The 13,395-nt window shown below is 48.4% G+C and overlaps 2 protein-coding genes across 2 annotated transcripts in view; one reads left to right on the plus strand and one right to left on the minus strand.

The window, feature by feature from the left end:
* LOC309381874 (dnaJ homolog subfamily C member 3-like) overlaps window positions 1-7,586 on the minus strand; it is a 35,458-nt gene extending 27,872 nt beyond the window's left edge. Inside the window, exon 1 of the mRNA XM_081933176.1 lies at window positions 7,271-7,586. Coding sequence (XP_081789302.1) covers window positions 7,271-7,541 — 271 coding nt within the window. The 5' untranslated portion in view covers window positions 7,542-7,586. The remainder of the gene's footprint in view (window positions 1-7,270) is intronic.
* Window positions 7,587-7,590: 4 nt separating this feature from the next.
* ADAT3 (adenosine deaminase tRNA specific 3) lies at window positions 7,591-13,173 on the plus strand. The gene is made up of 2 exons (XM_081933177.1): window positions 7,591-7,729; window positions 10,804-13,173. Exon 2 carries the CDS (start codon window positions 10,825-10,827, stop codon window positions 11,863-11,865), a length of 1,041 nt encoding a protein of 346 aa, XP_081789303.1. The 5' UTR covers window positions 7,591-7,729; window positions 10,804-10,824; the 3' UTR covers window positions 11,866-13,173.
* Window positions 13,174-13,395: the final 222 nt, after the last annotated feature.

A 13,395-nucleotide genomic window follows, 5' to 3' on the forward strand; every position in this document is an offset into this window, starting at 1 on the left:
TTAAAGGCTTCACATGCTGACTGGGGAACTCTGGGAGTTAAAGGCTTCACATGCTGACTGGGGAACTCTGGGAGTTAAGGGCTTCACATGCTGACTGGGGAACTCTGGGAGTTAAAGGCTTCACATGCTGACTGGGGAACTCTGGGAGTTAAAGGCTTCAAATGCTGGCTGGGGAACTCTGGGAGTTAAAGGCTTCACATGCTGACTGGGGAACTCTGGGAGTTAAAGGCTTCACATGCTGACTGGGGAACTCTGGGAGTTAAAGGCTTCACATGCTGACTGGGGAACTCTGGGAGTTAAAGTCCTCACATGCTGACTGGGGAACTCTGGGAGTTAAAGGCTTCAAATGCTGACTGGGGAACTCTGGGAGTTAAAGGCTTCACATGCTGACTGGGGAACTCTGGGAGTTAAAGGCTTCAAATGCTGACTGGGGAACTCTGGGAGTTAAAGTCCTCACATGCTGGCTGGGGAACTCTGGGAGTTAAAGGCTTCACATGCTGACTGGGGAACTCTGGGAGTTAAGGGCTTCACATGCTGACTGGGGAACTCTGGGAGTTGAAGGCTTCACATGCTGACTGGGGAACTCTGGGAGTTAAAGTCCTCACATGCTGGCTGGGGAACTCTGGGAGTTAAAGTCCTCACATGCTGACTGGGGAACTCTGGGAGTTAAGGGCTTCACATGCTGACTGGGGAACTCTGGGAGTTAAGGGCTTCACATGCTGACTGGGGAACTCTGGGAGTTAAAGGCTTCACATGCTGACTGGGGAACTCTGGGAGTTAAAGGCTTCACATGCTGACTGGGGAACTCTGGGAGTTAAAGGCTTCACATGCTGACTGGGGAACTCTGGGAGTTAAAGTCCTCACATGCTGACTGGGGAACTCTGGGAGTTAAAGGCTTCAAATGCTGGCTGGAGAACTCTGGGAGTTACAGGCTTCACATGCTGACTGGGGAACTCTGGGAGTTAAAGGCTTCACATGCTGACTGGGGAACTCTGGGAGTTAAAGGCTTCACATGCTGACTGGGGAACTCTGGGAGTTAAAGTCCTCACATGCTGACTGGGGAACTCTGGGAGTTAAGGGCTTCACATGCTGACTGGGGAACTCTGGGAGTTAAAGGCTTCACATGCTGACTGGGGAACTCTGAGAGTTAAGGGCTTCACATGCTGACTGGGGAACTCTGGGAGTTAAAGGCTTCACATGCTGACTGGGGAACTCTGGGAGTTAAAGGCTTCACATGCTGACTGGGGAACTCTGGGAGTTAAAGGCTTCACATGCTGACTGGGGAACTCTGGGAGTTAAAGGCTTCACATGCTGACTGGGGAACTCTGGGAGTTAAGGGCTTCACATGCTGACTGGGGAACTCTGGGAGTTAAAGGCTTCACATGCTGACTGGGGAACTCTGGGAGTTAAAGGCTTCAAATGCTGGCTGGGGAACTCTGGGAGTTAAAGGCTTCACATGCTGACTGGGGAACTCTGGGAGTTAAAGGCTTCACATGCTGACTGGGGAACTCTGGGAGTTAAAGGCTTCACATGCTGACTGGGGAACTCTGGGAGTTAAAGTCCTCACATGCTGACTGGGGAACTCTGGGAGTTAAAGGCTTCAAATGCTGACTGGGGAACTCTGGGAGTTAAAGGCTTCACATGCTGACTGGGGAACTCTGGGAGTTAAAGGCTTCACATGCTGACTGGGGAACTCTGGGAGTTAAAGGCTTCACATGCTGCCTGGGGAACTCTGGGAGTTAAGGGCTTCACATGCTGACTGGGGAACTCTGGGAGTTAAAGTCCTCACATGCTGACTGGGGAACTCTGGGAGTTAAAGGCTTCACATGCTGCCTGGGGAACTCTGGGAGTTAAAGGCTTCACATGCTGACTGGGGAACTCTGGGAGTTAAAGGCTTCACATGCTGACTGGGGAACTCTGGGAGTTAAAGGCTTCACATGCTGACTGGGGAACTCTGGGAGTTAAAGTCCTCACATGCTGACTGGGGAACTCTGGGAGTTAAAGGCTTCAAATGCTGGCTGGGGAACTCTGGGAGTTAAAGGCTTCACGTGCTGACTGGGGAACTCTGGGAGTTAAAGGCTTCAAATGCTGGCTGGGGAACTCTGGGAGTTAAAGGCTTCACATGCTGACTGGGGAACTCTGGGAGTTAAAGGCTTCACATGCTGCCTGGGGAACTCTGGGAGTTAAAGTCCTCACATGCTGACTGGGGAACTCTGGGAGTTAAGGGCTTCACATGCTGACTGGGGAACTCTGGGAGTTAAAGGCTTCACATGCTGACTGGGGAACTCTGGGAGTTAAAGTCCTCACATGCTGACTGGGGAACTCTGGGAGTTAAGGGCTTCACATGCTGACTGGGGAACTCTGGGAGTTAAGGGCTTCACATGCTGACTGGGGAACTCTGGGAGTTAAAGGCTTCACATGCTGACTGGGGAACTCTGGGAGTTAAAGGCTTCACATGCTGACTGGGGAACTCTGGGAGTTAAGGGCTTCACATGCTGACTGGGGAACTCTGGGAGTTAAAGGCTTCACATGCTGACTGGGGAACTCTGGGAGTTAAAGGCTTCAAATGCTGGCTGGGGAACTCTGGGAGTTAAAGGCTTCACATGCTGACTGGGGAACTCTGGGAGTTAAAGGCTTCACATGCTGACTGGGGAACTCTGGGAGTTAAAGGCTTCACATGCTGACTGGGGAACTCTGGGAGTTAAAGTCCTCACATGCTGACTGGGGAACTCTGGGAGTTAAAGGCTTCAAATGCTGACTGGGGAACTCTGGGAGTTAAAGGCTTCACATGCTGACTGGGGAACTCTGGGAGTTAAAGGCTTCACATGCTGACTGGGGAACTCTGGGAGTTAAAGGCTTCACATGCTGCCTGGGGAACTCTGGGAGTTAAGGGCTTCACATGCTGACTGGGGAACTCTGGGAGTTAAAGTCCTCACATGCTGACTGGGGAACTCTGGGAGTTAAAGGCTTCACATGCTGCCTGGGGAACTCTGGGAGTTAAAGGCTTCACATGCTGACTGGGGAACTCTGGGAGTTAAAGGCTTCACATGCTGACTGGGGAACTCTGGGAGTTAAAGGCTTCACATGCTGACTGGGGAACTCTGGGAGTTAAAGTCCTCACATGCTGACTGGGGAACTCTGGGAGTTAAAGGCTTCAAATGCTGGCTGGGGAACTCTGGGAGTTAAAGGCTTCACGTGCTGACTGGGGAACTCTGGGAGTTAAAGGCTTCAAATGCTGGCTGGGGAACTCTGGGAGTTAAAGGCTTCACATGCTGACTGGGGAACTCTGGGAGTTAAAGGCTTCACATGCTGCCTGGGGAACTCTGGGAGTTAAAGTCCTCACATGCTGACTGGGGAACTCTGGGAGTTAAGGGCTTCACATGCTGACTGGGGAACTCTGGGAGTTAAAGGCTTCACATGCTGACTGGGGAACTCTGGGAGTTAAAGTCCTCACATGCTGACTGGGGAACTCTGGGAGTTAAGGGCTTCACATGCTGACTGGGGAACTCTGGGAGTTAAGGGCTTCACATGCTGACTGGGGAACTCTGGGAGTTAAAGGCTTCACATGCTGACTGGGGAACTCTGGGAGTTAAAGTCTTCAAATGCTGACTGGGGAACTCTGGGAGTTAAAGTCTTCAAATGCTGGCTGGGGAACTCTGGGAGTTGAAGTCCTCACATGCTGACTGGGGAACTCTGGGAGTTAAAGGCTTCACATGCTGACTGGGGAACTCTGGGAGTTAAAGGCTTCACATGCTGCCTGGGGAACTCTGGGAGTTAAGGGCTTCACATGCTGACTGGGGAACTCTGGGAGTTAAAGTCCTCACATGCTGACTGGGGAACTCTGGGAGTTAAAGGCTTCACATGCTGCCTGGGGAACTCTGGGAGTTAAAGGCTTCACATGCTGACTGGGGAACTCTGGGAGTTAAAGGCTTCACATGCTGACTGGGGAACTCTGGGAGTTAAAGTCCTCACATGCTGACTGGGGAACTCTGGGAGTTAAAGGCTTCAAATGCTGGCTGGGGAACTCTGGGAGTTAAAGGCTTCACATGCTGACTGGGGAACTCTGGGAGTTAAAGGCTTCACATGCTGACTGGGGAACTCTGGGAGTTAAAGGCTTCACATGCTGACTGGGGAACTCTGGGAGTTAAAGTCCTCACATGCTGACTGGGGAACTCTGGGAGTTAAAGGCTTCAAATGCTGGCTGGGGAACTCTGGGAGTTAAAGGCTTCACATGCTGACTGGGGAACTCTGGGAGTTGAAGTCCTCACATGCTGACTGGGGAACTCTGGGAGTTAAAGTCCTCACATGCTGGCTGGGGAACTCTGGGAGTTAAAGGCTTCACATTCTGGCTGGGGAACTCTGGGAGTTAAAGGCTTCACATGCTGACTGGGGAACTCTGGGAGTTAAAGGCTTCACATGCTGACTGGGGAACTCTGGGAGTTAAAGGCTTCACATGCTGACTGGGGAACTCTGGGAGTTAAAGTCCTCACATGCTGACTGGGGAACTCTGGGAGTTAAAGGCTTCAAATGCTGGCTGGGGAACTCTGGGAGTTAAAGGCTTCACATGCTGACTGGGGAACTCTGGGAGTTAAAGTCCTCACATGCTGGCTGGGGAACTCTGGGAGTTAAAGGCTTCACATTCTGGCTGGGGAACTCTGGGAGTTAAAGGCTTCACATGCTGACTGGGGAACTCTGGGAGTTAAAGGCTTCACATGCTGACTGGGGAACTCTGGGAGTTAAAGGCTTCACATGCTGACTGGGGAACTCTGGGAGTTAAAGGCTTCACATGCTGACTGGGGAACTCTGGGAGTTAAAGTCCTCACATGCTGACTGGGGAACTCTGGGAGTTAAAGGCTTCAAATGCTGGCTGGGGAACTCTGGGAGTTAAAGGCTTCACATGCTGACTGGGGAATTCTGGGAGCTGAAGTAGAAGTGCAAATGCAATACAATATACAAATACAATAGCAGAGTTGGAAGGGACCTTGGAGGTCTTCTAGTCCAACCCCCTGCCTAGGCAGGAAACCCTAAACCATTTCAGACAAATGGCTATCCAACATCTTCTTAAAGACTTCCAGTGTTGGGGCATTCACAACTTCTGGAGGCAGAAGTCCTCACATGCTGGCTGTGGAACTCTGGGAGTTGAAGTCCTTACATCTTGGCAAGGGAATTCTGGGAGTTGAAGTCTTCACATGTTGGCTGGGGAATTCTGGGAATTGAAGTCCACACAACTTAAAAATGGCTGAGAAACTCTGACCTAGATCCTTGATGCATTCTTAGCAAGCTGGTGATACAACAAATTCTTTTGCAAACACCAAAGATGGTACCTCACTAATTTCCTTCCTCCCTCCCTCCCTCCCTCCCTCCCTGAGGAATCCTTTTCCTTTGAAAATGACTCTGGATGGCTCACCGGTAGTAGAAACCAATTATTAAAATACGAGAATAAAAACAGCCACATTAGGGACACAAGCAGGCTTAACATATATATCATTACTATATTAGATTTGCACACTGTCCTGCCCCAGTACCTTTTGAAAGAACATGGCTTAATTAATTAATTAATTAGTGAGGTCAGGGCCATAAGGATTTCGGAGGGATGCTAATAAAAGAGTGAAAAAAACACTGACTTTTGAGTTTGCAGATTGCTGCTCTTTCATGAGAACCATAGAGCTCCTGTCCTTCTTTGATTAAATGAGCAAGATTTGAAAGGCTAGGAAATAGTACTCAAATGTGCCCAAATCCTATTGTATATATTGTAATGTAAACACACTTTTCACACCATTTGTTCCTTAGATATTATGTTTTCCTGCATTTGCTCCAGAACCTTCTTTCTTTCTTTCTTTCTTTCTTTCTTTCTTTCTTTCTTTCTTTCTTTCTTTCTTTCTTTCTTTCTTTCTTCTTTCTTTCTTTCTTTCTTTCTTTCTTTCTCTCTCTTTCTCTCTCTCTCTCTATCATCTATCTATCTATCTATCTATCTATCTATCTATCTATCATCTATCTATCTATCATCTATCTATCTATCTATCTATCTATCTATCATCTATCTATCTATCTATCATCTATCTATCATCTAACTATCTATCATCTATCTATCTATCTATCTATCATCTATCTATCTATCTATCTATCTATCATCTATCTATCTATCTATCTATCTATCTATCTATCTATCATCTATCATCTTGTCATGTTTATGTAGTGTAAAATTGGAGGTGGTGACCCTTTAAAAGCTGTATCCAACAAAATTTCATTTTTAATGTATGCCAATAAGTGAACAAAGTGATAATAAAGTATTGTATTGTATTTCTATTCCATTCTATTCTATTCTACCTCTCTATACTCTACTACCTAGAGGTCCACTGAAACTTTAGATCACGTTTCTAATTCAAACTTTTCTATTTAACTTTACCTTACTAAATTAGCTGTATAGTTATAAATCTTTCCTGTTTTTTATTGTAAAACGGTTACCTGCTTGGTATACCTCTACCAAGGGTAGTTCCTCTTATACCCCATGGCCTAGGTTTTGATGGGTATAAGTTGTAACTTTGTACAGCTCAGTTTAGTGAACATTTCTTTATTTTTCTCCTGTCCTGGGTTTTTAAATAAATAAACCTTGACTTATGACTATTTTTTTTTCTAAGCGAAACATTTGCTAAGTGAGTTTTGCCCCATTTCATGACATTTCTTGCTACAGCTTTTAAGTGAATCACTGCAGTTGTTAAAGTTAGTAAGACGGTTAAGTGAATCTGATTTCCCCATTGACTTTACTTGTCTCAAGGTTATAACGGACCCCGGGACACTGCAATGGTCATAAATATGAGTCTGTTGCCAACTGTTCTGAATTTTGATCATCTGGCCAAGGGGATATGGCAACGGTCGTAAGGGTGAAAAATGGTCATAAGTCTCTTTTTTTAGTACCGTTGTAGCTTTGAACAGTCACAAAATGAACTGTGGTAAGTCAAGGGCTACTTATATAGAACGAATAGATTAACAGAGGTCAATCCCCTCAGACAGAGAGATCATTGAGGACTAGGAACATGCTAAGGTTTAAATGGAAGAAACCCAGAGAAGAGGGTTGGGGGGAAAGCACAGGCGAAGCCAGCCAATCACGTTGCCTGAGGGGAGGGCCTCTCGGAGCTTGTCAAGGCAAAGGGGTATTGGGAACAAAAAAGATTGACAGGAAACGACTGTGGGAACAAGGGGCGGGGCCAGTGGAAGCTCGGTTGCTAAGGTCAAAAAGGAAACGGAGGTGGTCTCCAGTTACTATGGTTACCTGGCAACTGTAGATCCAGCAAGACGCAGAGCAACGAAGCGGCCCACAGCAGCCTCTTCTCACAGTTGGCCGGACCGAGTCCGGGACCGTCCGCCCTTCGGCCAAGCAGCCCCAGGCTGCGCCACACCGGCTGCTGTCCGAACTCCATGTCCCAGCTCCGGAACCCGCTCACTTCCGCATCCGTATTCAGGTCGTTGACAGTTCTTTCCGGCACGCTGGTCGTCTTTTCTATTGTTCGAGTGTGAAGGTGGGGCCGCTCTAGGAGGATCATTATCTCTCGTCATCGGCCGTCCAAAGAAAGGGAGGATGGGAATGGAAGACTGGAGCCTGCTAGCCAATCACCGCCCTCTTCTTGGAGAGCCGTAGAACTTCCCTGGCCAATCAGAGCTAGGACAGGAGCGGCGGAGAGTCGGAAGGCGGGGCTTCTTCGCGGGGAAAATTTGCAGAATTCGAAAGGAGGTGAGATTTTTCCCCCCCAATCACGTGGTGCGAAAAAAAGTGGGATTCCGGGATTTTTTTGGGAGGTGGGGGGCGGCGGCGGTTATGTACAAGGCCTTTTGCAAATTGGAGGAAGGGAAATTACTATATGCATTGTTTTATTTAACAGCCAATAATAGTAATATTTTTAAGGGTGCCTTATTATTTCCAGCGGAAGCACGTGATGAAAAATGTAGTCCCTGAGCTTGTGCAGAGCGCCTCCCCCGCCGTCCTCTCCTCCAGACTCTCCCATTGAAAGCAGGGCGTATAAAGCAAAAGCTGAGCAAGAGCCACTAGAGATTATTCTTAACCTTTGTGCCGTGTAAAATAAATAAATAATACGGGTGGCTCTTTTAAGGGTGGCCTTTTCTATTTCCCCCTTTAAAAACAATATAATTTTTTTTTAAAAAAACGCTCTTGTTCTTGGAATTGTCAGTTAAAGTACCCAAGGAGCTGGAAGGCTATTGTGTCACAACTGGAATGTTCACAACATTGAGGGTTCTGTGTGCTTTTCGAGTTGTGAAATGTTTGGGAATGAATGGGGAAAACTGGTTTGCAGTGCACGTTCTCCTTTTGTTGTTGTTAGTGGTGAAGTCATGTCCAACCCATTGCGACTCCATGGACCACGTTCCTCCAGGCCTTCCTTCCTCTACCATCCCCTGGAGTCCATTTAAGCTCACACCTACTACTTCAGTGACTCCATCCAGCCACCTCATTCTCTGTCGTTCCCTTCTTCTCTTGCCCTCCATCTTTCCCAGCATTACATTCTTCTCCAGGGAGTCCTTCCTTCTCATTAGGTGGCCAAAGAATTTGAGTTTCATCTTCAGGATCTGGCCTTCTAAAGAGCAGCCAGGATTAATCTCATCTAGGACTGACTGGTTTGATGGCCTTGCAGTTTCAAAGGCCTCCATTCTTTGGCGCTCAGCCTTTCTTATGCTCCAACTTTCACAGCCATCCATTTCAACTGGGAAAACCAAACAATTGACTATGCACATTTTTATTGGCAGGGTTGGTGTCTCTGCTTTTTAGTCTGCTGTCTAGATTTGCCATAGCTTTCCTCCCCAGGAGCAAGCGTCTTTTAGTTTCTTGGCTGCAGTCCCCATCTACGGTGATTTTGGAGCCCAAGAAAATAAAAGCTGTCACTACTTCCATTTCTTCCCCATCTATTGGCCAGGAATTGAGAGGGCCGGATGCCATGATCTTAGTTTTCTTAATGTTGAGTTTCATGCCAACTTTAGCACGCTCCTTCAACCGCATCAAAAGGCTCCTTAGTTTCTCTGCCATTAGAGTGGTATCATCTGCATGTCTTAGATTGTTGATATTTCTCCTGGCAATCTTAATTCCAATTTTTGGTACATCTACACCTTTCTCATGGTGTGCTCTGCATATATGTTAAATAGGCTCCCCTTTGCAACTCTTTAAAACAGCTCCATCTTTCTCCTGGGATTACATGGCAGCTTTCTGGAGCTGCCCCATGATCTTGGGGTGGGGGGGTGAGGGAATCATGGTTTTAAATTTTAAAATGTAATTCAGCCTCACGGTGAGCTGGATGGCAAATGAAGCAAACAATAAATACTTTAAAAAAATAAAATCAAACGGTGTTTGCATTTTTGTCTTAGCCACACATCCTGGAACCAGATTTGAAGTTCAGTACAGCCAGTTGTGAGCTGCGGACAAGGCCTTGACTTGTTTCTTTAAAACGAATCATGTTTGGATTTTTTCCCTCTCTTTGAACGTTTTGTGAAGGAAGGAGAAGATGGGAGGGCAGGTGAATGATTAGTGCTTTTAACAATCATCCTGCATTTAATTTTGGATTGACTCATTGTTCCAATATTTGAGGGGCTGCCACAGAGAGGAGGGGGGTCAAGCTATTTTCCAAGGCACCCGAAGGCCGGACAAGGAATGATGGATGGAAACTGATCAAGGAGAGATTCAACCTGGAAATGAGAAATTATTCTGACAGTGAGAACAATCGACCGATGGAATAGAAGTTGTGGGAGCTTCATCACTTGAGGCTTTCAAGAAGAGACTGAACTGCCATCTGTCAGAAAATGTGTAGGGCAGTATTTCTCAATCTTGGTGACTGTAAGTCCTGTGAACTTCAACTCCCAGAATTCTCCACCCACCTGTGCTGGCTGGGGGATTCTGGGAGTTGAAGTCCACAGGACCTAAAGTCACCAAGGTTGAGAAACAGTGGTGTAGGGTCTCCTGCTTGGGTGGAGGGGGGTTGGACAATATGACCTATAACCGTGATGGCGAACCTATGGCACGCGTGCCACAGGTGGCACACAGAGCCCTCTCTGTGGGCATGTGAGCCGTTGCCCCAGCTCAGCTCCACTGTGCATGCATATGTGCTTCCTGCGACCAGTTGATTTTTGGATCTCTGCCACTTATGCACAGGGCACTCATGTGCTTGCATGAGTGGGGGTGTCAGGCGCACATGCATGGGGGAGTACGGAGGAATGCCACCCCCCTGCCCCCGCGGCCCATTTTTGGTCCCAACAGGCTGCAGAGAGGCCTACCAGGCCCAAAATAGGGCACAGGTATGTGTGGCATGCTTTCCCCGCGGCCCGTTTTTAGTCCCAGGAGGCTGCAGAATGTTGTACTAGGCCGAAAACTTAGCACGGGGGTAGTGCATGTGCATGCAGTGGGTGTAAGGGAAGTGGGCGTGTGTGTCACACGTCGGCGTGGGGGAAGGGCACATGGGAGCATGCCAGGGGTGGGTTGCAGGCAGTGTGCCCTGGTACGGGCGTACCGGAGCCTGCCTGGAGCACCAGATACCGCTGAGCGGCTGGAGCGTCGCGGAGGCTCACGGAGGCGCTAAGACGCATGTGCCGCTGCCGTTCCAACCGTATCGGGTAGAACGGGATCCGGAACCCACCACTGGGGCATACATTGCATTATGGGCACGCCCATGCGTGCACGTTTGGCACACAACAACAAAAAGATTAGCCATCAGTGGTGTAAGGTCTCCTGCTTGGGCGGGGGGGGTGTTGGACTAGATACTACAAGGACCCTTCCAACTCCGTTAATCTGCAAATCTCTTTCATCCCCAGAGAATGTGACAAGAATGCCTGATGGAGCCCGATTCCAAGCGACGGAAGACAGCGGAGCCCAATGGCGCCTCTGCTTGGGAAGTGCGGCCTGTACTTTCGGAGCAGGAATCTCGGGACGTCCGGCTCATGCCCGTCTACGCTGCCCCTGTGCTGGATAAGAAAGAGACCTGTCGCCTAATGAAAGAGGTCTCAGCTGTCTATCCGTTGAGTGACTACCCTCATTTGAAACGTATCCGGGCCTGTCTATCCACAGGCAGCCCCCACCCACTGGAGATGATCTTGTGCCTTGAAGGCCTCAACGGAGAGCAAGCCAGCTTGCGGACTCTCGCTGAACTCTTTCCCAGCGGCGAAGTAGATCTCAGTGGCTTGGGGAAACCTTTCTTGGTCCATGTGCCGGCTTGCGCGCCTTTGACCCGTCCCCAGTATGAGGAAGCAGCGTCGCACTGGCCCGTCTCCTTCCACGAGAACAAACGGATCAGCCAAGCGCTGAAAGGCTGCCTGTTCTCCCCGCTGGAAAAAGAGCGTATGCAGGGTTACATGGAGTTGGCCATCCAAGCGGCCCAGCGGGGAGCCAGGCAGGGTATGGAGCCCGTAGGAGCTACAGTGGTGGACCCCGCCACTGGCCAAGTCCTGGCTGTGGGTCACGACTGTAGAGAGGGCTCCAACCCGCTTCTCCACGCTGCCATGGTCTGCGTTGACTTGGTGGCCCACAGCCACGGAGGGGGAGCTTACAGCTTCCAAGATTATCCCGCTTGCACATTTCTTCCTGCGGACAACACTTCCGGGCCGCCACCGCCTCTTGAGGACAGCCTTCCGTACATTTGCACCGGCTATGACATGTACTTAACGCGGGAACCGTGCATGATGTGTGCCATGGCGCTGGTGCACTCCCGCATCCAGCGGGTGTTCTACGGTGCTCCGTCCTCTCACGGGGCTCTGGGCACCACACACCACATCCACAGCCGGAAGGACCTCAACCACCGCTATGAAGTCTTCCGGGGCATTCTGGAAGATCAGTGCCAACGCTTAGCGCGGCTTTCCGATCACAAGGAATTGCCATGAGGGAACGTTTCTGGTGCTTTTGATGCTTCTGGGGATGGTATATTGTATTTTTTTAAAAAAAAATGATATTGGAAGGATGGTTTCGTGTTTGTGGTGTAGTTTGTTTGTAGTTCTTGACTTATAACCATTTGTTTAGTGATGGTTTGAAGTTAAAAACGGCACTGAATAAAGGGACCAATGACTGTTTTCCCCCACTTACGACCGTGGTTACATCCTCTTGGTTACAGATGCTTGCCAACAGGTTCATATTTATGACGGTTGCAAGGTCTTGGGGTCACATGATCCTTTTTTGTGACCGTCAGACAAGCAAAGACAATGGGGAAATTCATTTAACAGCCGTGCTACTGACAACTGCACTGATTCACATAACAACTGTGGCAAGAAAGGTCGTAAAATGGGGCAAAACTCCCTTAACAACGGTCTCCATTAGCAACAGAAATTTTGGGGTCAGTTATGGTCATAAAGGGACACAGTGGCTCAGTGGCTAAGACACTTAGGTTGTCGATCAGAAAGGTTGGTAGTTTGGCGGTTCGAATCTCTAGCGCCGCATAACGGAGTGAGCTCCCATTACTTATCCCAGCTTCTGCCAACCTAGCAGTTCGAAAGCATGTAAAAATGCAAGTAAAAAAATAAGGACCACCTTTGGTAGGAAAGTAAAAGCGTTCTGGGCAGCTTTGGCATTTAGCAGTCATGCCGGCCACATGACCATGGAGACGTCTTCGGACAGCGCTGGCTCTTTGGCTTTGAAACGGAGATCCCCTTAGAGTTGGGAATGACTCGCACATATATGCGAGGAGAACCTTTAACTTATGGTCATAAATCGAGGACTACCTGTAAAAGCTTGGATCTTGAGATCAGCTGGTGAGAGAACCAAAATGCAGGGTGCCATAATATGGTGGGTATAAGCAAAAGCCAGTTTGTTCTAGTGTAGATAAAGCACCAGATTAGAAACTGGGAGGCTGTGAGTTCTAATTCCGTCTTGGCTATGAAAGCCAGGTGAGTGACTTTGGGCCAGTCCTTCCCTCTCAGTCCAACCCACTTCACAGGGTTGTTGTTATGTAGGGAAAACAGAAGGACGAAGGAGTATGTCAACTCATAAAGCATGTCTGTTATAAGTTGCCATGGTGAGGAAATGGGGGGAGAGCATTTCAGGCATACCTTCAGCTAGAATCGGATCTCGGATTACTACAGCAGGCTTGTGAGGCATGCACCTCATTGGAGAATGTGATTTATGACACAGTCTGAGGGGAAGGGAAGAAACCGGGGCAAAGTTCAGCCATAATTTAAATGAGATCAGTTCTGACTGTAATGGGGTATTGCCGAAATAGTGTTCCTTATAAATGACTGGATTTCTTTTGAAACTTGGCTCGAATTAATTAGGGCATCTTTTGGAAACCTGACAAAGTATTGGATTTATTCACCGGCTTGAGTTATTTCTAAAAATTATAAAGGTTGGATAAAAAATAAAAATAAACATGGTCATAGCAAGGCTAAAATAAGACGGAATGGTGCAAGGCCCTGAATCTACGG

Source organism: Natrix helvetica (genome assembly GCF_964273705.1).
Source record: "Natrix helvetica genome assembly, chromosome: Z".
NCBI lineage: Eukaryota > Metazoa > Chordata > Lepidosauria > Squamata > Natricidae > Natrix > Natrix helvetica.